The sequence below is a fragment of the Molossus molossus genome, unplaced genomic scaffold, assembly GCF_014108415.1.
Source record: "Molossus molossus isolate mMolMol1 unplaced genomic scaffold, mMolMol1.p scaffold_m16_p_12, whole genome shotgun sequence".
Classification (NCBI taxonomy): domain Eukaryota; kingdom Metazoa; phylum Chordata; class Mammalia; order Chiroptera; family Molossidae; genus Molossus; species Molossus molossus.
Window position 1 is genome coordinate 64,970,722 of NW_023425347.1, and position 25,916 is coordinate 64,996,637.

The following is a 25,916-nucleotide window of genomic DNA, read 5'->3' on the forward strand; positions in this document are numbered from 1 at the left end:
GTCTCTACTGGATACTTTGATACCTCTTTGCATAGGCACTCAGGTTTCCTGTTAAAGCAGTTATCTTTTTCTGGGAAAATTTTTCCATGTCTCTCTTCCCTTAGGGTATAAGTAGTACAACCAGAACTCAGTCCTAGGTTGGTTTAACTCTAAATTCAATGTTCTTTCCATTTGACCATACCGTACTGCAAAGTAGACTATATCAATACTTCCAAACTTTAGACTATGAAAGCAATTTGTCACAATAAATGGATTAAAAGAAAACTCAAAATTTTCTCCACATTCCTTGAAATATTTTTACCCCTTAAGGTTCTGTGGAGACAATCTAGAAGAGTCGGTTAATAAGGCTGGTGTGTTGGGCCACCCAAGAGTCAGGCTTTCTTTGGAGTCAGTGGCTCCTAAATGACTATTTCCAGGTGTCTCCATGCCATCCGCTTGCACAATGTCTCAGGAATAGTGAGCTTAGACAAATAGCAACAAGTCAGAGCAAGATAACATCGGCAAACATTTAGAAATTCTATATTCTTGGAGAGAAATTCCTCCCACCTCCTTGAGACAGATACAGATTAATTTTTCACTTGCTGTTAATGTTGAGAACCATCTGGTTGTCTTACATCCTTTGGTCAATAAAACATTTTCAACTGAAGAAGGAGGGAGAGAGTTAAAAGGGAAAGCAAATACACATTTGTTGCAAAACCGGAGATAACTAATACTAACAAAGTTCTAAGTGCCTCCTTATGAAGAAAGTATTTCTTTCTGAGTAGGTAAAAGGTCAAGGAGTAGGTCTCGTTGTAAACATAATCAGAATAAAAAATTAAGAGAATTCAAAGGGCAGTGGGTATTGCTAACAAAGACAAAAGTAGAAATAAAATATCTTGCCAGGTTTCCTTTGCTAAGGCAGAAAATGCATGAATTGACAAAAGATTCAAGACTTTCTTTCACTTTCTAGTCCAAACATTTAGGAAACTGACAATCGTGGGAAGGAGAAAAGAAATAAGAGGACAAGGTCCATGCAAGTGAGGTTATGGAAGGAAGAGAAAAGAATTAAATGGGAGCAAGAAGCATACATTTGCAAAGCTAAAAGAGGACTGTGAAATAAAAACAGCCCTGCTTTGTTAATCCCAATAATGAAGTATTCAGTGGTTGGTATCTAGCCATACCAGATACTCTCTAAACTAATTATTTTTATTTGATATTTTTAAACAGAATAAAGTTGAAAAAATGGGGCAATTTGGCAGAAGCAACTATACTATGAATTATTCCGCAGGCAAATATTGGTGGCATGAAAAAAATTTTTCATTTTAGTGGACATTTGAAAGAAATTTTTTAAAACAAGATTCTTTTTCCCTACTAAATTGTCAAAGTTTTTTTTTTTTTTTTTTGCATTCATCCTCAGATAGAGCAGGAGGAAGAGAGAAAGGGAGAGAGAGAGAAACATCCATGTGAGAGAGACACATCAAGTGGTTGCCACCCACACAACCCCAGCTAGTGCTGGGGACAAATCACAACCGAGGTATGTGCCCTTAGTGGAAACCGAACCCAGGACTCTCTGGTCTGAGGGCCGATGCTCTAACTGCTGAGCCAAACCAGCCAGGGCGCAAAGATTTTTTTTTTTAACCAGCCAACACAGCACTGGAGAAGTTCTAAAGAAAAAAAAGGCACCCTCATGAATTATTATTAAATTTGTAAATTAGTATCCTCTTTTTGGTATATAATTGGCAATATGCAAAACACACATATCCAACTACCCACAATTTTCCCCTTTAATTATTTATGCTAAGGTAATCACGGCATTAAGTACTTAAAGTTGAGCACATAAGGAAATTTATTAAACCACTGTTTTACTTACAAAATTTAAATATAACCCAATATTCATCATAGGAGACTAGTTAAATAGATGATAGTACATACATTCAAACATGTACTATGTGGTCATTAAAACTGATGGTAATAGCGAGAGAAAGACAAGTACCATAGGTGAAATTTAATGAAAAAAACTGGACTAACAAGCAAAATAGAGACAGATTCATAGATAGAGAGCAGACAGAAAGCTCTGACACGGGGAAGGGTTGAGGGGAGGTGGAGGGATTAAGCAAGAAATTAAAAAAGAAAGAGAATTCATGAGCATGACAAAAAAAGGATGGAAAAAAGAGTGATAAGGGTTAGCCTTTCCTCTGAAGTTAAGATTTTAACAGCAATTTACTACAGTTCTTTATGTAACTCAAATCTGGAGATTCATACATCTCTGAAATGCACTCTTACCAGAATTACAAGGAAACCATAATAGACACTCAGAAATCTAAAATACACTCAATACTTGACAATAATGATATAAATTTTCAACTTGTACTACTTCATGCAACACCTGAAATCTATCGGCACTTCCTCTAGACTCTGGGTCCTTATGGTGGTATTTTAGATAAATATTACTTACCTCTTCGAGCTTCTTCTGAATTTCCTTAAAGATGAGATTTGCCTTAAATCCTTCAACTGCAGAGCTGGCTGGAGCAGCCTCAATTTTATGAGTTCTAGAATTGGGGAAAGACTCAATTTCAATCCATGGAGTCATATAGGTACTAGGTTTTTCTACATTTATACAGTAGTAATTTTCCAAAACCCTAAAAACAAAACTGCTGTGACTTTTACTCAAATAAAATTGATATTAAACCCATAAAACAAGTTTTACTCCCCATTTTTTTCCAACAAATATGAGTACTCACTTAGTGCTAAGCACTTAGTTGATGGTACAGCAAAAAACCTACCCTCATGAGGCTTATATCTAGTAGAGGAGAGAGTCAATGAACAAGCAAAAATAAATAAATAGAAAGAAAAGGAAGGAAGGGAGGGAGGGAGGAAGGGAGGAAGGAAGATTATATGAAGAAAATAAGGCAGGTTAAGAGGATAGAGAGAAGTATATGTTTTTGTGTTGGGTGTTCTATTTTAGATAGCCTAGTAAGACATGCTTCTCTGAGAAGGTGATACTTAAATTATGTCCATGAGCCAGCCATGTAAAGATTTAGGTGGGGGAGCCAGTTCTATAAGGAACTTGAGGTAGAAACTAGCTTGCAGTTAAAATAACTATAAGAAGACCAGTATGGCTGGAACAAAGCAGAATAAAAGGATCTAAGGTCACAGAAACATGCAAGGCAAGATAATGAGGGGCTTTATATGTCATAATTAGGAGTCTGGGTTTTATTCTAAGTATAATAAGAAGAACTGGAGAGTATAAACCGGAAAGTAGCATAATACAATTTACATGTGTTTAATTCTTTTGTTGTTGTTAATATTTTTCCTTTGATTTTTAGATAGAGTGAAAGGGAGGGAGGGAGGGAGGGAGAGAGAGAGAGAGAAACTTTGATATGAGAGAGACACATCAACTGGTTGCTTCCCACACAACCCCAACCAGGGCTGGGGATCGAACCTGCAACTCTTCTTTCCCTGGCCAACATTCCAACCACTGAGCCAAACGGAGCAGGGCAATTTACATGTTTTACAAAAACAAACCTGGCTGCCAGCTAGAAAATGGTCTGTAGGGGCAAGTGGGGAGGCAGGAAGACTGATTAAGAGGCTACTGTGCCCTGGATGGTTTGGCTCAGCAGTTAGAGCATCGGCCTGCGGTCCAGAGAGACCCAGGTTCAGTTCCTACTAAGGGCACGTACCTCAGTTGCAGTTTGTCCCCGGCCCTGGTTGGGTCGTGTGGGTGGCAGCCACTCGATGTGTCCCTTTCACATTGATGTTTCTTTCTCTCCCTCCCACTCTATCTGAACAAAATATCAAAAAATGTCCTCGGGTGAGGATAAAAAATATATAAAATAAATTTTTAAAAAAGAGGCTACTGTAGCAGTCCAGTGATCAGAACAGGGTTACAAGGAAGTGTGGAATAAGCAGAGGGTGTACTTGAGATTCATGGGTTATATGTGATACAATAAATCTCAATCTGTGGATGAAAAAAGGGGTTCTATCAAAAGTAACCTCAGGGTGATTTGACCATAAATTCCAGGTCATGATGGGTAGTCATGCCCAGGCATGTAACTTTTTAGTAAAAGGTTTTATCTTTGCCTTAAGCAAGCTCTGTCCATTGTTTCTGTGCATCTAGGTTAATAACCACCTTCAAGAAATCACGTAATCTTGCCTTGCTTTCTCCCACCCTCATGTAATCTTTCTTAAATTCCCTCCTTAATTTGGTGCATAAAAGAAACTGTGAAACTGTCATTTTCCACAGCATTAGAGATCTTGCTCCCTGGCATGTGGCATAAGTGTTGGCTCAGATAAACTCTTATAAACATTCTCTACAGGTTTGGACATTTCTTACGTTGACAGATTAACAACCATCTACCTATTGGTTGTTTGATACTCAGGGAACCACTACAGATAAATGGCCTCATGTGTCAAAAAGTGTGAAGGACAAACATATGCTATGTGAACATACAGTAAAAATTTTCCCATTAAGCAAGGAAGGAGATATACATCAGCCAGAGTTAAAGCATTGTATTGTATGGTTAACCATTGCATTGTGCAAACTGAAACTGTTCATCCCTCAGGCATAATGACTAACCCACTGTATAGTTAATTCATCCCTCAGGCGTAATGGCTAACCGCAGATATCTGCTTCTGTAGGTGCTTGCCTGCTTGCTTACTCGCTTTAGCCCAATTTTTTTTTTTTTATTCTCACCCGAGGACATTTTTCCATTTTTTGCTCAGATACAGTGGGAGGGAGAAAGAGGAAGAGAGAGAGAGAGAGAGAGAAACATTGATGTGAAAGGGACAAATCGAGTGGCCGCCACTGGCACGACCAACCAGGGCCGGGGACAAACTGCAACTGAGTACGCGCCCTTAGTGGGAACCGAACCCAGGTCTCTCTGGACCACAGGCTAACACTCTAACCACTAAGCCAAATCACTCTAACTGCTGAGCCAAACTGGCTAGGGCTAGCCCAATTTCTTAACTAGGGCTAAGACAACTATATAAGCAGCCCTCCCCCTGAGCTCGGGGCTGCTCTCTCCTCTGCGTAGGACGGGACAGTCGCCGCATGGCTAATAAAGCTCTCTTAATTTGAACCCAGTTCGGAGTCTGTCTCGTTGGTCTACAACAAAGGCACAGTCTTTATAGCTACAAATGCCTGGGGTGAAATCCTAAGGGCTTCCTCCATTCACTAGCTTTACGATTATAAGCCGGATACTTCCTCTATATGTACCTCTGGTGAGGAGGAAGGGAAGAAGGTGGAGAGGGCCAATGACTTTTCAGAAATAAATGGAGTCCAGTGTGTAAAAATGATAGACTTGACTTATGGGCTCCACAGCCTCAAGTGTTAGATACAGAAACTTTGAGGGGTCTGAGGAAGACGAGGGCACCTTAGGATGTTAGGTAATTCCTCTCACATATTGCAAGCATTATGGTGGTGGCTGGAACCTTGAATGGAATAACACCGGGAGGATAGAGGAACCGAGAGTATAACAGAGGCTCAGGAAGCATGTCTTCCTTTTTCTGTTCTTCCCTTTTCCTTCCTGTCCTTTCCTTTATTTCCTGTCTGTCCTTTCCTTTATTTCCTGTCTCTCCTTCCTTCTCTTTTTTCTCTCTCCCAACCCACTCCAACCATTTCTCTTTTCTCTTCCCTTTCCTTCTTTCTATGATTTCATAAATATTTAATGAGTGCTTGCTACATGTCAAACATTGTTCCAGATACTAGGAGCAAAACAGTAAACAAGTCGGACCCAGTCCTTCTCCTCACTGAGTTTACATTTTTTTCAGTGAAGAAAAGGAAGTAAACAGACAAAATAACTGCAAGTATTAGGAAGCAAACAGAATGAGGAAGAACCTACTTTAGGAAGGGCAATCAAGGAATGATATCTTTGATCAGATGAATCTAAGCTAAGACCCAATTAAAAGAAGAAAAGGAGTTAGCCCTTCAAAGGGGAAACTGCCAAGTCCAAGAGAAAAGTTTGGTATGTGAAAAGAAAGTAAAACAAGACCAGTGTCACTAGAGCACAGTAAGTGGAGGGAGAATGACATGAAATTGGAGGACCAGGCAGGGACCAGATTGTGCACACCAAAGAAGGCAATCTGGGAAGCCACTGAAACGATCAAACAGGGAAATAAAATAGTTTGATTCGTGATTATTCTTACAACAGTATGCAGTATGAACTGGAGAGAAGGGTGCAAGAACAGAGGTGGGGAGACAGTTAGGAGGCTGCTAGAGTAGTCCGAATAAGAAGCGATGGTGGTCTGGCCTATAGTGGAGCCAGTTTGCCAATGGAGGTAGAGAGAAGAAAGTGAATTTTGTGGACAAGCTCAGGGAAGGCCTGCATGGTGGCCTTACAAACTCAGAGACCTAAAATAACAACAATAGTCTGAAATTAAAACTTTTAAACTAAAAGCAGTTTATGGTGGGTAGTCATCTCCTAGGCTAGACTCTTCCCTGACAAAGGTCAATTTTCACATTAAGCCTGTCTATTGTCTTTTTGCATCTATAATAACATACCTTTGGAATGTCAAAGTAATTTCCTTTTCTAGACCCCTCAAAGCACAGGTATGCACCAGAATGGAGACACAAATCTCATTATTATTGAGTTAAATGTTAACTGTTAACTCTCCTGTACTCACCTATGTGTCTATCATTTTACTTTTTATCCAGTCCCAGGTTTCCCCACTTTGCTTTCTCCCACCTTCCTAATCTATCATCAATGGATTTTATATAACACACTTACATCTTCTCTTTTGACTGTAATGTATAAAGTAAAATGCAAACTGCCATTTTCTATAGCATTTTCTCAATCTGTTGAGATTCTGCTTCCATAAATTGTTGACAGTTTGGCTCAAATTAACTCACAAAAAAATCTCTACAGGCTTGAATGTTTCTTACATTGACAATTCAAAATAAATTTGGAGATAGAATCCAGATAGAATGAGGGAGATCTAAGGCAAGGATGATTCAAGAATGATAGTGCCATTTTTTATTATTATTTTTTAAAATCCTCACCCAAGGATATTTTTCCATTGATTTTTAGATAGAGTGGGAGGCATGGAGGGAAGGACAGAGAGAGAAACATATGAGAGAGACACATCGATTGGCTGCCTCCTGCACAACCCCAACCGAGGCCAGGGATTGAACCACAATTGAGTACGTGCCCTTGACCGGAATTGAACTGAGACTCTTTGATCAGTGGGCCAATACTCTAACCTCTGAGTCAAATCAGCCAGGGCTGGTAGTGCCATTTATTGAAGAATGTAGTGGGAATAGAGGGAATTAAGTTCCATTTTAGGCACATTAAGTATAAGACATTTCTGAGACAAGATGGATATGAGAGTCTGGAGCTCAGAAGAGAGGTCCAGACTGGAGATAAAATTAAGATAATAATCAGTATTTTTTTATTTTAATTAATTTAATTACAGATATCCCCCACTCCCACCCCTTGCACCTAGACACCCTCCCCTTCCTGCCCCCTCCCACAGTACTGTTGTCTATGTCCATTGGTTATGCATAAATGCACATAAATTCTTTGGTTTATCTAAATCCATGGGAACTGATAAGCTCACCTTAAGAGACAAATAGAGAAAGAAGAGAGCCCAGGACAACACCCAATGGAATTCCATTATTTACAGGTGTGGGAGAGAAGGGGAAGCAGCAGCCAGTGATGCAACAGGAAAACCAGTAGAGCATGGTGTCACCCGCTGGTGGGGCAGAAAGAACCTGGAGGGAGGAGTAAACTATGTCAAGTACCTGCTGGATTTGGCAACATGGAGAATTCAGGTGACTCTGACAAAAGCAATTTTAACTTAGTGGTGGAAGGGAGTGAATTATAGTGATTATAGTGAATTAAAGGGTTAATAGGAGAAGGAAAGAGACAGTGTGGCTCTTCTGAGGCATTACTTTTAGGGAACAATGAAATGTTCTTTGGAGAGGAGGGTAGTATAAGAAAAGTTTGTTTTTGTTTCAGGATTAACATACAGAGCATGTTTATCTGATGATGGTAATGAACTAGGGAAAAGGAGCTACAAGTCTTGAGAAGGTGACCTGGGATGAGATCTAGTGGCCTGTGACAGGAAGGAGGACATTTAAGAGAAAGAGGATCAGATGGGTGTGGTTCTAGATAGGGTTCTAAAGACTTCAGATTTTTCAACAAAGTAATCAGCTAAGAAAGAGGATGAAAGGAAGGCAATGGGAAGTCTAAGAAGTAGAAAATGAGCCTACCACCAATACCTCAAACAAGGCATAGAACCTAAGCTCTAGCCATGCTGACATGCAGTTCTCAGAGCACAACACGCTACTCCACGCTTCCCTGCCTTTGCCAGTGCTGCTCCCTATGTCTGGAATACTTCTGTTTTAGCTAACTCCATTTTACCCTTCAAGACCCAGGCCATGCTCCTTTTCTGTGAAACCCTACTACATGTCAGCTTCTTAAGAGCAGATACCAAAAAAAAAAAAAAAAAAAAAAAAAGAGCAGATACCATATCTTTAAAAAGAAAATCTTTATATCCCCAGTTCTCAGCACACGACAGATATTCAGTAAATAGTGACTAAATGAAAGAGAAATTACATTGAATTCTCCTTTACCCAAAGCCTAATTATTTTCCTGTTCCACTTAGAGCAGAATGATCTATGGTCATCATCTTCTCTGTCAAAAGTCTGAATGAGTGACCTAAAATCAAGTGGCCACAACTAGTCCTCCACAGGCCAATTTCATTTAATTAATTCAATTATTCAGCTTGTAATCATCACGGTGCCTTTCTCCAAGCTTGCCACTTCCTAATCGTACATGATAAAATAATACTGATACTAGTAGCAATTTTCAGTGTACCAAATACCTTGATTCTTTGTGGGCAGGGTTCAGACAACAAATTCCCACAGGTCACAGAATCTCTTTATCTTGTTTGAAAAGTTCATCAAGCTAATGATTAACCAACTTCTCATCCAGATTAGGGAAAAAAGTTAATATATAAAATGTTTTCTCAATATTTTCTGAAAAATCTCTCCTACCTTACAATTTATTTGATATGTGCCCTGCTCTAGGGACACTGAATAACTTAAGCAAACTCAGAGAAGTGATTACTCATAGTACAGAAGGATGCTCCTCATGCTTTCACTATATACAAAGTTCTTTTAGCAGAAACTAAATTCTGATTTTTAAACATGGTTTATACATGAGTTTCCTGACATAAATAGAGTACATAAAATATTGGGACTTTGAAGATTAATTATTTGGTATATGAATTCCCTCTATGCTTTCTGAAAATTTTCAACCTAAGGCCTAGCATATGGGGCACTACTCAATCAATGTAAAATATCAGAAGCAGGGAATAGCCAATGAAACGGGAACGTTAAACTCATATAAAGGTTAGAATCTTGACTGCTAACACTTAAAACTCCTCATCTGTAAATAAGATATAATGCCTACCATTTGGGGCTTTTATGAGGATTAAATGAAGAAGTGCATGTAAAGCACCTAGCAAAGTCCTGGCACACACTAGGTCTTCAAAAAGTAGTTGTTAAAAGAACCATTACAACTGAATAATAAAAAGACAATCCAATTTAAAAATGCCCAAAAGATCTGAATAGGTATTTCTCCAGAGATATACAAATGGCCAGTAAGCACATAAAAAGATGTTCAACATCAGTAGCTATTCGGAGAATGAAAATCAAAACCACAATGAAATACCACTTAGCACCCACTAGGAGCTAAAATAAAAAAAAGGCAGATATAATAATTAGTGTTAGTGAAAGAAACTGGAATCCTCATAATAAAATATTAGTCAGCTATAAAAAGGAATGAAGTGCAGGCATACCACATTTCATCGCATTTTCCTTTACTGAACTTTACAGATAACTGCATTTTTGGTTTGTGGCAACCCTGTGTCAAGCAAGTCTACTAGCACAATTTTTCCACCAGCATTTGTTCACTTCATGTTTCTATGTCACATTTTGGTGATTCTCACAATATTTCAAACTATATTATTATATTTGTTCTCACTGTCTTTTATGAATGCAGTTCACGGTGCCCCAAAACAATTACAGTAGTAACGTCAAAGATCACTGTTAACAGATCATTGTAACAAATTTAAAAGTTCTTGAAGGAGATTAAAAGTACTACTCCAGTGCACACACAAATGATAAGAAAGCAAAACAGCCTTATTGCTAATGTGGAGGAAGTTTTAATGGTCTGAAAAGAAGATCAAACCAGCCACAACATTCCCTTAAGCCAAAGCCTAATCCAGAGCAAGGCCCCAATGCTTCAATTCTATGAAGGCTGAGAGAGTTGAGGAAGCCACGGAAGAAAAACAGGAAGTTAGCAGAAGTTGGTTCATGGGGTTTAAGGAAAGAAGCTGTCTCCATAACATGAAAGTACAAAGTGAAGCAGAGTGCTGATGTAGAAGCTACAGCAAGTTAACCAGAAGATCAAGCTAAGAGAATTAATGAAGGTGGCTGCCTACTGAACAACAGATTTTCAATACAGACAAAACAGTCTTATATTGGAAGACGATGCCATCTAGAGCTTTCATAGCTAGAGCAGTCAGTGCCTAGCTGCAAAGCATCAAGGACAGGCTGGCTCTCTTATTAAGTAAGGGTTAATATAGCTGGTGGCTAAAGTTGAAGCTAATGCTCATTTATCATCCGAAAAATTCTAGGGGCCCTAAGAATTATGCTACATCTACTCTGTTTGTGCTCTATAAATAGAACAACAAAGCTTGGGTGACAGCACTTCAGTTTATAACATGGTTTACTGAATATTTTAAGCCCACTGTTGAGACCTACTGCTCAGAAAAACATTCCTTTCAAAACATTACTGCTCATTAACAATACAACTGGTCACCCAAGAGCTCTGATGGAGATGTACAGTAAGATTAATGTTTCTATGCCTGCTAACACAACATCCATTCTGTAGCCCATGGATGAAGAAGCAATTTCGATTTTCAAGTCTATTTAACTAAGAACTACATTCTGTAAGGCTACAGCCAGGATTCCTCTGATGGAGCTGGGCAAAGGAAATAAAAAACGCTCTGAAAAAGATTCACCATTCTAGATGCCATTAAGAACATTTGTGATTCATGGAAACAGGTCAAAATATCTACATAAGCAGGAGTTAGGAAGAAGTTGATTCCAACCCTCATGGGTGACTTTGATGCATTCAAGACTTCAGTGAAGGAAGAAACTGCAGATGTGGTAGAAACAGCAAGAGACCTAGAATTAGAAGTGGAGCCTGAAGCTTGTGACTGAATTACTGCATGATATAATTTTAACAGATTAGAAGTTGCTACTTATGAATGAGCAAAGAAAATGGTTTCTTGAGATAGAATCTACTCCTGGTGAAGACACTGTGACGACTATTGAAATGACAAGAAATAAATCCAGAATATTTCATAAGCATAGTTGATAAAGCAGTGGCAGGGTTTGAGAGAACCAGCTCCACTTTGGAAAGTTCTAGTGTGGGTAAAATGATATCCAACAGCATCACATGTTACAGAGAAGTCGTTTGTGATAGGAAAAGTCATTCTATGTGACAAACTTCATGTTGTCATATTTTAAGAAACTGCCACAGCCACCAATATTCAGTAACCACCAACCTGATCAGTCAGCAGCCATCAATATTGAGGCAACACTTTACTACAGCAAAAAAGATTATGAGTTACTGAAGACTCAGATGGTAGCATTTTTTAGCAGAAAAGTATTTTTAAATTAAGGTATGTACATTTTTAGACATAATACTATTGCACACTTAACAGTTTATAGAGTATTTTTAATTAAGGTAAGGACATTTTTTTAGACATAATGCTATTTCACACTTAACATGCTACAGGATAGTATAAACATAACTTTTATGTGCACTGGGAAACCAAAATATGTGTATGCTTGCTTTATTGTGATATTCACTTTATAGTGGAGGTCTGGAACTAAATCCACAACATCCCTGAGGAATGCCTATATAACATTCATTCCTATAATACGGATGAATCTTCAGAAGTCATGAAAGGCCACATATTGTATGATTTCATTTATATGAAATGTCCAGAATAGGCAAATCCATAAAGACAGAAAGTAGATTAGTGGTTTCCCGAGCCTGCAAGGACTGGGGTTGGGGAGTGACTGCTAATGGGTACATGGTTTCTTTCTGGGTGATGAAAATGTTCTAAAATTGATTGTGATGATGACTGTGTAACTTTGTGATATACTATAAACTACTGAATGTACACTTAAAATGGATGAATTGTGTGGTATATGACTTATGTCTCAATAAAGCTGTTAAAAATATTTCTAAGTGGTTGCTGTTATTCTTTGTGTTTAGGAACATAATGGAACCCTACGTTTTAATCACATCTCTGTCTCTAAATCTCACATTTTACCAGGAGTCAGTTTGTTCTAAATAGAGATGATTGTGCAATGCACATAAGGTTTAGGGAGTAAGGTTCATTTGCAATCAGCAACTCCCCTTGACCTTAGGACAGGCACATGGTCCCATCACAAATAGAGTTCTAGCCCAAAGAACCAAAGTGTGGGCTTCAATGACTTGTTAGTTAGGTATGTTCCCCATTCTGAACTAAAAATTAAAGTTCACTTTTTTCAAACCCCTAGATAATATATATATATCCTCACCCGAGGACATTTTTCCACTTTTTCGTTCAGATAGAGTGGGAGACAGAGAGAGAGAAACATCGACGTGAAAGGGACACATCAAGTGGCTGCCACCCGCATGACCAGCCAGGGCCAGGGACAAACTACAACCAAGGTACATGCCCTTAGCAGGAACCGAACCTGGGTCTCTCTGGACCGCAGGCCGATGCTCTAACCGCTGAGCCAAACTGGCCAGGGCACCCCTAGATAATATTTATAATTGAATAATAAAACCATTTTCAACCATTCGAGCAGTGACAAAAAAAAAAAGAGAGAGAAATAGGAAAAAAAGAAAAATGCACAGGGAGATAAAAAATCAACAGTTTTTATTGAGTAACTACAATGTGTGGCAGGTTATTTTTTATTTGTTAGTTTCCTAATCCATAAAGTAAATATTTTCACTCTTAGAAAACTGAAGAAAAGGTTAACATGCCCAAAGCAGGTAGTGTGAAGGAAAGGCTGACAGGGCGCTCTTTCATTGATCAACCCTGCCTTTCTGGTAATTCCAATCTGAAAAAATGTTTTAAAGTATTGCAGACTGGTGACATTTAAGTAGTTTTATAATTTCTTCATTCTAACAGCTAACTGGTGGCTACATTAGTATGGAAACAGATAAAAATCATATAAGGTTTTTGCACGTAGTCCTTAATAATCTCTTTTCAAATGAAACTAAAAGTGTGTGTGTGTGTGTGTGTTTCTCCACTGTGTCCCCTGAGAAGGCCTACAAGTAATAAAAACAAGCACTGAGCTAGCTGCTACACTGTGGTTTTGAAATACTATTCTCCACTAAAAGGAACCAGGGTTCCTTGGAGAAATGGCTGATTGTAGGGCTGGCACATAGAAAGTACAGGATGAGCTTGGAAAATCTTCTTGAGCTAGAAAGTAAATACTAAAAGGAATCATGAGACAATATGAGTCACTTCGAAGGAACTCCCACTAGCCAAAGCAGGGATATTTCAAGTATCAAAAGAAATTATAATAATGAATTATAGCCCACTGAATGAAAGAATTCATGAGTTCATACTGATATATTTATCAATAGATAAATAGAAATAGACAGAAATAAATTTTAAAATGGGGGAGAAGAGCCCTGGCCAGTTTGGCTCAGCGGTTAGAGTGTCGGCCTGCAGTCCGGAGAGACCCGGGTTCGGTTCCCGCTAAGGGCACGTACTTCGGTTGCAGTTTGTCCCCGGCCCTGGTTGGTCATGTGGGTGGCAGCCACTCGATGTGTCCCTTCACGTCGATGTTTCTCTCTCTCTCTCTCCCTTCCTCTTTCTCCCTCCCACTCTATCTGTACAAAAAATGGAAAAATATCCTCGAGTGAGGATAAAAATAAATAAATAAATAAATAAAATAAAATGGGGGAGAAGAGAAACTCTTCCTTACAGCAGAATGTCACTTAATATAAAATTAATGACATTAAAAAAAAAAAAAATCAATGGATGCTGAAATGAATGGGTAATGGGTAAAAGTTTGAGGAGGAATAATAGGATATTTATATAGTCTCAAGCACCTCAATACAAATTACTTTAAAACTACAAAAGAAAAAACAGTCACTTTTCAGAAGAAAAGATGGTAGATATCACCTTAATCAAGTGATCCAAGTAGAAAAATCACCAATATGGGACAACCAACATCATGTGCCTCCAGATATGACATGCTAAGAACACAACTTTAGTGGTATTCCAGCAAAAAAAATGTATAAACTGAATCTATTTATGAGGAAATATCTAATAAAAACAAATTGAGAGACATTCTATTTTTTTTTTTATCCTCACCCAGGGACATTTTTTGCCTTTATCTTCAGATAGAATGGAAGAGAGGGGGGTGAAGAGAGAGAGAGAGAGAGAGAGAGAGAGAGAGAGAGGGAGGGAGAGAGAGAGAGAGAGAGAGAGACATCGATATGAGAGAGACAACCGGGGCCAAGAACAAACTGCAACCAAGGTACGTGCCCTTAGTGGGAACTGAACCCAGGACCCTCTGGTCCGTGGGCCGATGCTCTAATTGCTGAGCCAAACTGGCCACGGTGAGACATTGTATTCTTAAAGAATGTAATTGAAGTCTTCAAAAAAGTCAAGGTAAAAATATACAAAGAAAGGCTGAGGGATTGTTTCATATTAAAGGAAATTAAAGAGAGACATGACAGCCTGGCCGTTGTGGCTCAGTGGATTGAGTATCCCATGGACTGAGACATCCCGGTTCGATTCCTGGTCAGGGCACATCCCAGGTTTTAGGCTCAATCCCAAGTGGGGGATGTACAGGAGGCAGTCATTCGATCTCTCTCTCTCCCTTCCTCTTTCTCTCTCTCTAAAAAAAAAAAAATCAATAAAAACATATTTTAAAGAGAGAGAAAGAGACATGATAGAGAAATGCATTTAGGATCTTGCAATGGATCTGGACAAGGAAGATAATAAAAAGGTTACAGTATCTTTTATAAAGATATTATTGGAACTACAGTATCTTTTATCAAGATATTATTGGGACAACTGTCAAACTATGAATATGTTCTTTGGATTAGGTAATAATATTGTATAAATTTTAAATTTCCTGATTTTAACAAAGAATGTCCTTGTACAGTATTTAGAAATGTGCACTGAAATATTTACAGATAAAGAAGCACAATGTCTCCAATTTTCTCTCAAATATTTCAGAAAATATTCATTTAAGTGTATATAGAGAAAAAATGATAAAGCAAATGGGGCAAAATATAAACAGTTGGTGAATCTGAATGTGAGGTATATGGGAGTTCTTTGTATTATTCTTATAATTTGTCCTGTATGAAGTTATGTCAAAAAAAGGGTTCTAGTTAAAATAGAAATTTAGAAAATGAAAAAGCCAACCACCTACAATCCTATCATTCCAATAAGTTTCCTATATTCATTTTTTCTTATTGCTCTTCTAGTGCTTGTTTACGAGCACACAGACAGTTGTAATCATTACATGGATACAATTTTTACTTCAAACTTTTAGCTTCTTATATCACGTAGACTTTTTACCTGTTGAGTTAAACTTCCAAGACAATTAGGGCATTTTCCATTTAAAAAACCAGAGCAACCCAAATATGCTTCAACCAAGGAATAGACAAACTGTGGTACATTCATACAAATGGAATAACACTCAGCAATAAAAAGAAACAATTTACTGATACACACAATAACATGGATGAATCTCAAGGGTAATGTGTTAAGTGAAAGAAAGGCCTTTTGATCCTATTCACATGATATTCTGGAAGGTAAAACTATTTGGACAGAAAACAGATCAGTTGTTGCCTGGGGCTGGAGTGTAGGGAGAAAGGTAGGATATTAAGGTGAATGAGAAATTTTGGGGGTTGATGAAACTGTTCTGTATCTTGATTAAGGTGGTAGTTATATGATTGTATGTTTGTCAAAATTTGCAGAAGTGTGCACTAAAAAAGGTGAATTCTACTGTATGTATATTATTAATTTAAAAATGGAATAAACAAAACAAAACCAAGTTGGGTTTTAAAAATAAGTTTCATTTAACAGATTACAGAATTCAAGTCTATCCTCTGTATCATAAAAGTTCCCCACTTACATAAGACAAATAGGATGTTATAATACAAAGTCAATATGCATATTCAAAATTGGTCTAAATTAAAGTTTAATTGTCAATTAAATGTAACTGGTCATAGTTCTTAAATATGACCTCTCCTTTGCATTTTCACAACTCTTGTTGCCGCACTAAACATTTCTTATCCACACTACTATAATTGCCTCCTAAGCACCTCTGGCCTCTGATCTCTCTACCATTCAATTCAAAATAATGTCAGACTGATCTACCTTACACACAATATAATCACATGAACTTTTGCTACAACTTATATTCTGTAGGATAAATTCCAAATTCCCAAGCATAGCATTTGAATCGTTTTAAAACCATGATCCAATCTCCTGTCACTTCTACACTATTGACTCTGCCACTCTAGCCAAGTACAAACAAAAGAAATCTACTCTCCACCCATACAGTACAGCCACTCACTAAACCTCCTTGTATTTTCAAATCCCTGTACAGGCCTGGAATGCCCTTCCTTTATCCTTCTGTTGGGCAATCCTAGTCATCCCAATTCAAATTTATGTTCTTCAAAATAATTTCTTCCTCTGGGCTTCTACAGCATTTTGAAAAACATGTTATGTCTGCCTTCCCCACATACTCAAAGGACCATACTTGGGGGCCTAAGCATGTAGCAGTTGCTCCATCAAAGTTAGCTAAATGACACACTAAGCAAATCAGATCATGTGCAATGGGTACCTTAAAATGATTTTGTTTGAAACCAAACCACAACCTCATTTTGAAACTATATTTGCACCATCAGAGTTAGAACTGTTTTCCCAACCCTGGCCTCTGGAGTGAGTTATGTTTATATCACTAAAACTGTCAATATCTTTAAATATTTCAAACCAACTTTTGTCATTAATATATTATCTGTTGTTTTTTGTTTTTGATAGTTACACTAATATTCTGACTCTGGTAGTTCTTCATAGTTTGTCTTTCACTGAGGGTTTTCAACTCCAAATATGAACAGGATGGAATTCCAGAGGACTGTGCAGAACCAATAAATCAGATTTAGGAGGAAACTTAAAATTCAATTTCTTAACATCTTTTTTTTTTTATTTAGTTAAATAAACAGTTACCCACTATGAGAGAGATCCTCACAGCGGTGGGGAGAAGTCAAGTCATAGTCTTAGGCCTCAAGGATTTCATATAATAAGGGAGATAAAAACAAACTAGATATACTGCAACTAAACCAAAATTGGATAAGGACCCAAGAGGTACAAAGTGCTGTGGATATTTAAAGGGAGATGGTACTCCCGAGATGGGCCTTAAAAAAAGAATTTTCACAACAGAAATGGTATTCCCGGCAAAGAAAGAAGAGTGAAAGGACAGACAGAATACACTCAGGCGCTTGCAAAACATCAGGATATAAGGAATTCTGTTAATAAGTGTTGCATATCCTTGTGGAACCAGAGTGTGCAAAAATAATTACCAAGAATTTCAGGAAAATAAAAAGGAACCAATTAGTGTTGAAAGCTACAGCAGGATTAATGAGAATACATATGAAAAATAAAGTCAAGGACATGTCACAATTTCACAATCAGATCATTGGTGGCCTTACCTGACCTCAGTGATAACTTCAGAAACTAAACTGTAAGATATTTCAGCATGGAAAAACAAAGACGGCTCAATATAAAAGGCTCATTGTAAAAAAGAAGAATTAAAGCAAGGATAAAAACAGACTATTTTAGAATACAGAAGACCTGAATATGTTTGCTGAAAGAGGGAAAGGAGTCAGTGGAAAGGCAAAAATGGAAGGATTCAATAGGGAGAGGGTATATGTACTTAGTTTTTGCAACAAAGTTACTGGAAATAAAAGCATACAAAGAGGAAAGTTGGGCCTTGGAAAGGAAGAGGGACTTTTTCCTCTAGGAAGGAGGAGCACTTCTCAAAGAGAAGAGAGGGATCATGAAAGGCTTGAAAGGGGGGAATGCTTAGAGATTTGAGGAGCATGGGCATTTGACAAAAACAGGTAGAAAATCAGCAAGAGACAAATAAAAAGGATTCTAGCCGCAGTGAGGAGGGCTTAGCTGGATTATGAAGGAAATTTACAGAGGTCCAATCAGCATGTTTGATGACTTTCTCCAAATGGCCTGAGAAGCTATGGGGAGAAAGCATATTGTAGGAAAGGAAATCAAAAAGTGACTTTTTTTTAATCCTCACCGGGCATTTTTCCATTTTTTTGTTCAGAGAGAGGGAGAGAGAGAGAGAGAGAGAGAGAGAGAGAGAGAGAGAGAGAGAGAGAGATCAACTCGAAAGGGACACATGAGTGGCCACCACTCACACGACCCAACCAGGGCCGGGGACAAACTGCAACCGGGGACAAACTGCAACCGAGGTACGCGTCCTTAGCGGGAACCAAACCCGGGTCTCTGTGGACCGCAGGCCGACGCTCTCACCGCTGAGCCAAACCAGCCAAGGCAAAAAGTGACTTTTCTAAATTAAAATTACTCAGGTTGGCAGGGCTGAGACAAGTATCCAGCCAGCTCCAGCTTCTAGTTCCGCACTCTCTTTTGACTATGCTGCCTCCTTTTTTAACACAATTTTCCTAAGACTTGTTCACTTTAAAGCTAAAGGCCAGTTTTAAAGTTTTAAGGCTGTGCTATTAAAGCAATGTAATGAGATAACTTATTCTTTGAGTATTAAGACAATAAAATTAGGACTTTTTACATGTAAACCGTCATCAGCTGTGAAAAGTCAGAAGGACTCATTGCTAGACAAAACCCAGAATGAAACTTACTTGGCAGCCTTGGGAAAACCCATCTTGTAAATTGTGACAACTACAGCTCCTCCAATGCCTAAATTATGCTGCAGAGCAACCTTTGCACCAGGAACTTGTCTTTTCCCGGCTTCCCCTCGCAGCTGCCAGCAGAGCTCAGCGCATTGAGCCAGACCTAACAAATCGAACACAGAGCAGTCACATTCTGTTGCTTTAGGAAAGCTGCCCCAACAGCTAACTTCTTAAACCACACAAGGGCTACTGACGTTTCATTGTGGATTTAATTAAGCCAAGTAAACATTTGCTTTAATAACTTCTCTTTAAAGAACTAATGGTTCTGCATTTAGTTTTCTTAAGTAATCTCTGTATTATAACAATATACAAACTTAAGAAATTCTCTGAACTCTTTAAATTTATCCAACCTGTTGTTTTTCTTGCCAGGTTAAGAGAAAACACTGAATATAAAATAGCTCTTTGGCCCAGGCAAAAAGGCATAAAATTAATTTAACTAAGTTTACCATTGTTAAGTATCATAAGAAAATACTCTAGGATTTGGGAGTTCATTTTCCCTAAAATCTATAGCTGGTGTGGTGAATTTTCCTATTATTTTCCCCAAATAGTTCACAAGAACCAACTGTTTTCCAAATGTATATATATATAGGTATTCACAAGAATAGTTCTAAATTTACAAGAATAGTTTTTGTCCCCTAAATAATAAAATCAAAGATTTTCAGAGTTGAAAATAACTTAATCACGTAAGCACTGAAAAACTGTAAGATTAGAAAATTTGTGAATAGTTACAAAGCAGACTAATTCCAGAGCTGAGATTAGAACCCAAGTCTCCTGATTTACATTTGTTTATCTTCCTACCACACCAGCTAGCTATTTGAGCATATAATCAATTCCTGGGGTTCAGAACAGGCCTCTCAAAGATGTGTCACTTTGGCATGTGAATTATTTTGAGCTGAAGGCAATCAAGACCCTACAGCAGTGGTTCTCAACCTTCCTAATGCTGCAACCCTTTAATACAGTTCCTCATGTTGTGGTGACCCCCAACCATAAAGTTATTTTCGTTGCTACTTCATAACTGTAATTTTGCTACTGTTATGTCTTAGGCGACCCATGTGAAAGGGTTGTTCGACCACAGGGGTTGCGACCCACAGGTTGAGAATGGCTGCCCTACAGGCTCGTGAGAAACTTTCGCCTCTCCCTTAAAGAATTTAAATCAGGCCCTGGCCAGTTTAGCTCAGCAGTTAGAGCGCTGGCCTGCGGACCAGAGAGTCCCGAGTTCGGTTTCCGCTAAGGGTGAGTACCTCAGTTTCAGTTTGTCCCTGGCCCCAACCACCGTGTGGGTGGCAGCCACTTGATATGTCTCTCTCACATCAATGTTTCTCTCTCTCTCTTCTTCCTGCTCTATCTGAAGATAAATGCAAAAGTGTCCTTGGGTGAGGATAAAAAAAAAAAAAAGAATTTAAATCACAGGCCTTGTCCAGAATAAGAGTTATCACCAGAAATAACATATTTGACCTATCTATATGACAGGAAAAACTACTAATCACTGAACATCTGCTCTTCTTAATGTCCTGCAATGACCTTCTCCTCTGAAGCCCCAAGGCAACCTCATTCCTTAGCTCAGAATATAATATATACTGTATTTTCCCTTTCTGGCTTTGAACGCTCATATATGTGGAGTCTGTGACTCATGTATATGAGGTTTCCATGTATATGTATGTAATTAAATTTAGTCATTTTCTCTTATTAATCTATCTCATGTAGATTTAATTATTAGACTAGCCAAAAGAACCTTGAAGGTAGAGGGAAGTTTCTTGCTATCCATATGACAAAGCAGTATGTTCCTATTTAAAATTATGTTTATAAAGTTTTTGTGTTTTTTTTTTATCCTCACCCGAGGACATTTTTCCATTTTTTGTTCAGGTAGAGTGGGAGGGAGAGAGAGGAGAGAGAAACATCGATGTGAAAGGAACACATCGAGTGGCCGCCACCTGCACAACCGACCAGGGCCGGGGACAAACTGCAACCAAGGCACGTGCCCTCAGCGGGAACCCAACCCGGGTCTCTCAGGACCGCAGGCCGACGCTCTAACCGCTGAACCAAACCGGCCAGGGCTATAGTTTTTTTTTTAACAATTTAGGAAAATACTTATAATATCATCTTAGTTAAAAAAAAAAAATGCAGTGAACCAATTAGGTATTCATCTACCCATTCATCCAAAAAAAATTTACTGAATGTCTATTTTGTGACAGACATTGCCCAAGGCTCAGAAGATCCAACAATAAACAAGATTGGCATGGTCTTTTTCCTCATTAAGCTGATAATCTTGAGATACAAAAATGCAGGCATTTAAAGTACAATCTTGAGGGAAGAGATAAACCAAAGGATTTATATGCATATATGCATAACAAATGGACATAGATAACAATGTTGGGGGGAGGGCGATAAGGAGGAGGGTGCCAATGGGGGGAAAAGGAGAAACATCTGTAACAAAAATAAATTAATAAAAAGTAAATAACAAAATAAATATGATAATGCTACCATAGGCCAGGTGCTACAAGCACAGAGAGGAAGAATAGCTCTCATAGCTTGGTGGTCAGGGAATGAATACCAGAAGAATGGACATCGAAGCTGAGCTCCTATGAATAAAAGGAGCTAGCTAGGCAAAAAGAAAGAATGCTTTGTGAAGAGAAATGAGCATGTGCAAAGAAGCAACATGCCTGCTTAAGGAAAAGAAAGTTAAGTGAATGAGACTAGAGAATGCTCAAGACAGCCAACATGAGAGTGAGAGATAGGGGAGAGGGAGGGAAAGAGGAAAAGAGGTGGGGGAGGGAGGGGAAGGCAGGCAGAGAGGAAGATAGGGATGGGTGAGAGGGGAGGGAGAAAAGAGAATAATATGAATAAAGAAAAAAGGCATTTACAGGTTTTACAATAATTTCTTTTTTGCTTATTAAATTTTTAAATGTATCTTTTTTGTTGAATGTATTACAGATGTACAGATGTGCCCCCTTTTCCCTCTGCAATAATTTCAATTACACCATACAACTGACATTGTAGAGGATGTGGTACACTGCAATACATCTTTACTCATGATTTGCCTAACTCATATATGGCAAAAAAGAAGGGAGGAAGAAACTCAACATCCATATTATCAACTAATTTCCTTGTAATTTATTTGCTTTTGACAAAAGATGACTGTCTGTGAGACAGCATACTAATTATTTGAGCTTTCTGATTGTCTACCTTCAGAATAAACTGGTGTTTCTTGTATTTCTAAAATCTAGACCTGACCTGTGAAATCTAGAAGTCAAAAGTTGAACTCAGAAATCCACTTACCAAGAAGGCATGGTAGACAGTTATAAAAGCATAAACTATTTGAGTGTATTTTTTTTTTTTTTTTTTATCCTCATCCGAGGACATTTTTCCATTTTTTGTACAGACAGAGTGGGAGGGAGAGAGAGGAAGAGAAAGAGAGGGAAACATCGATGTGAAAGGGACATATCGAGTGGCTGCCACCCGCACGACCAACCAGGGCCGGGGACAAACTGCAACCGAGGCACATGCCCTTAGCGGGAACCGAACCTGGGTCTCTCCGGACCGCAGGTGGACGCTCTAACTGCTGAGCCAAACCGGCCAGGGCGAGTGAATTTTTTTAAAATTTCCCTTCTTGTAACTTCTGGCACTAAACTGAAAAACAATAATTTTCCTCTGCTTGAAAAAAACACAATAAACTATCAAGCATGAATGTATTTATAAATTGTGGACAAGCAGAGGAATAGGCATCCTGTCAAAGTATGTGTAGTATATTCAAATAGTAATGCCCTTCCTACAGTCTCTTATAAAAATTCTAGAAGAAAATGTAGGCAACAAAATCTCAGACATCATACGCAGCAGAATTTTCACTGACACAACACCTAAGGCAACAGAAACAAAGAAAAATATGAACACATGGGACTACATTAAACTCAAAAGCTTCTGCACAGCAAAAGAAACAACCATCAAAATGGAAAGGGAACCCATTGTATGGGAGACCATAATCGCCAATGATGCATCAGATAAGGGATTAATTTCCAAAAGATATAGAGTGCTCATACAACTCAACAAAAGGAAGACAAAGAACCCAATTAAAAAATGGGCAGAGGACCTAAATAGACACCTCTCTAAACAGGACATACAAATGGCCAAGAGACATATGAAGAAATGCTCAACATCACTAATCATCAGAGAGATGCAACTTAAAACAACAATGAGGTATCACCTCACACCAGTCAGAATGGCTGCCATCAACAAATCATCAAACAACAAGTGTTGATGAGGGTGTGGAGAAAAGGGGACTCTAATACACTGCTGGTGGGAATGCAGACTGGTGCAGCCACTATGGAAAACACTATGGTGTTACCTCAAAAAGTTAACAATTGGCCCTGGCCGGTATGGCTCAGCGGTTAGAGCGCCGGCCTGCGGTCCTGAGAGACCCGGGTTCGGTTCCCGCTAAGGGCATGTACCTTGGTTGCCCTTTGTCCCCGGCCCTGGTTGGTCGTGCGGGTGGCAGCCACTCGATGTGTCCCTTCACGTTGTTGTTTCTCCCTCTCTCTCTCTCCCTTCCACTCTATCTGAACAAGAAATGGAAAAATGTCCTCAGGTGAGGATAAAAAAAAAAGGAAAAGAAATAATCCAATAGAAGACAGAAAATAAAATACTAAAAATTACCCAATTAAGCCTGGCCAGTGTGGTTCAGTGGTTGAGCATCAACCCATGCACCAAGAGGTCGCTAGTTTGATTCTAGGTCAGGACACATGCCCAGGTTGTGGGCCTGATCCCCATTGCAGGGTATGTAGGAGGCAACCAATCGATATTCTCTCTTATTGATGTTTCTATCATTCTCTCTCTCTCCCTTCTTCTTTTTCTCTAAAAATCAATAAAGAAAAAAAATTCTTTTTTTAAATTACCCAATTAATAATAAGATAGCATCAAAAAGATAAAGGAACCAAAGAACAGACAAGACGGAAAACAAAAAGCTAGGTGGCACATTATATTGTAACTACCTGTGTGTACATATCTTACTATCTCTTACTCTCCATCTACTAAATTATAAGCTCACTAAATTTGAGTGATAAACATAAATAAACCAAACTTCACTGCTATAATAAATGCAATATTAATTTTAACATCTCACCCTGGCCAGTATGGCTCAGTGGTAAGAGCATCGCCCGCGGACCAAACTATCCCTGGTTCAATTCCAGCCAAGGGCCCGTACCTCTGTGGCAGTTCGTCCCAGCCCCAGTTGGGGGTTGTGTGGGTGGCAACCAATCAATGTGTCTTTCTCACATTGATGTTTCTCTCTCTCTCTCCCTCCCTCCAACTCTATCTGAAGATTAATGTAAAAATATCCTCAAGTGAGGATTAAAAAAATCAATTTAACATCTCTATTTTGGAATCTGTGAGAATTAATAAGGTTTTACTTGATTTATATATGACAATATGGAAAAATATAAAACTCACCTATCCATATAAAAATAAGTCCCAGAATTTTAGTGCTAGGTTGTTTTAGAAGTCTCTTTGTATAATTCCTTTATTTTATAATTAAGAAAACTAAGAATCAAAGTGATTGAGTAATTAGTAATTAATCAAAATAATGACATTGCCAGTCAGTAGTACAGCCATAATAAATTTCATATTTCATAACTTCTAGTTCAGTTCTTTCAAAAAAAATTTCCTTGCAACACCAACCACATATACAACTATATATAATTAATGTGCTAATTTCAAATGATTCATATCTAGCAGGTCTAGCCAGATTTCATTTGGAAACATCTTGTTAGTTAAGTTGTACACCTATTTGAAAATAATCAAACTTTAAAAAATACAAATTGTTGAATTTAGAATATCAATTAATTCAAATCTCATCAATTAATCAAGATCACTGAAGTATACTATATTTAAAGGAAAATAAAAAAAAAATACTGTGGCTAACCAATCATTTAAAACACTGGTTACTGCCCTGGCCGGTTTGGCTCAGCGGTTAGAGTGTCAACCTGTGGTCCAGAGAGACCCGGGTTCGGTTCCCACTAAGGGCACGTAACTTGGTTGCAGTTTGTCCCCGGCCCTGGTTGGTCATGCAGGTGGCAGCCACTTGATGTGTCCTTTTCATGTCGATGTTTCTCTCTCTCTCTCTCTGTTCCTCTCTCTCCCTCCCACTCTGCCTGAACAAAAAATGGAAAAATGTCCTCGGGTGAGGATAAAAAAATAAAATAAAATAAAACACTGGTTACCAAGTTCAGAGAATATAATCTTTCATTCAGATCAATGACTAATCATTCACTGTTATGCCAAATGGTAACAAAAGGTATGTGAACTCTGTGCACTATTACCTGTAGCTCCTAGTGGGTGTCCCTTTGAAATCAGTCCACCACTGGGATTTATGACCCACTTTCCTCCATAAGTATTATCTCCTCTATCAACCAGTTTTCCACCTTGTCCTATAGAAGAAAAAAATACATTCACAAATGTTAAAAATAACTTTGGAACAAATGATATGTTTTCTTAAACTTCTATATAGCCTAGAATTTCTTACAGCAAACATTTCCTCACCCGAGGACATTTTCTCATTTTTTTGTTCAGGTAGAGTGGGAGGGAGAGAGAGGAACAGAGAGAGAGAGAGAAACATCGACGCGAAAGGGACACGTCGAGTGGCTGCCACCCGCACGACCAACCAGGGCCGGGGACAAACTGCAACCGAGGTACACGCCCTTAGTGGGAACCGAACCCGGGTCTCTCTGTACCGCAGGCTGACGCTCAAACCGCTGAGCCAAACCGGTCAGGGCTGATACAACCATTTTAAAAATAAAATTTAAAAATCATCCAGATCCCACAAACTAGTTTTTCCACTTTCCTTTTTTGCAAGTCTTTATTCAAACACAATCTGAAATTGTTATTACAAATATAATTTTATATCTTTTTTTCCACTTAATAAAACATTATAAGTACTCCTGATTTACATAATACAGATTATTT

General features: G+C 38.4%; 1 protein-coding gene across 2 annotated transcripts in view; it reads right to left on the bottom strand.

The window, feature by feature from the left end:
• SCP2 (sterol carrier protein 2) overlaps window positions 1-25,916 on the bottom strand; it is a 102,296-nt gene that overhangs the window by 16,578 nt on the left and 59,802 nt on the right. For both annotated transcript variants that reach the window (XM_036256878.1, XM_036256877.1), the window contains 3 exons: window positions 25,274-25,381; window positions 18,915-19,068; window positions 2,435-2,528 (listed from right to left, as the gene is read on the bottom strand). In XM_036256878.1, coding sequence (XP_036112771.1) covers window positions 2,435-2,528; window positions 18,915-19,068; window positions 25,274-25,381 — 356 coding nt within the window. The remainder of the gene's footprint in view (window positions 1-2,434; window positions 2,529-18,914; window positions 19,069-25,273; window positions 25,382-25,916) is intronic.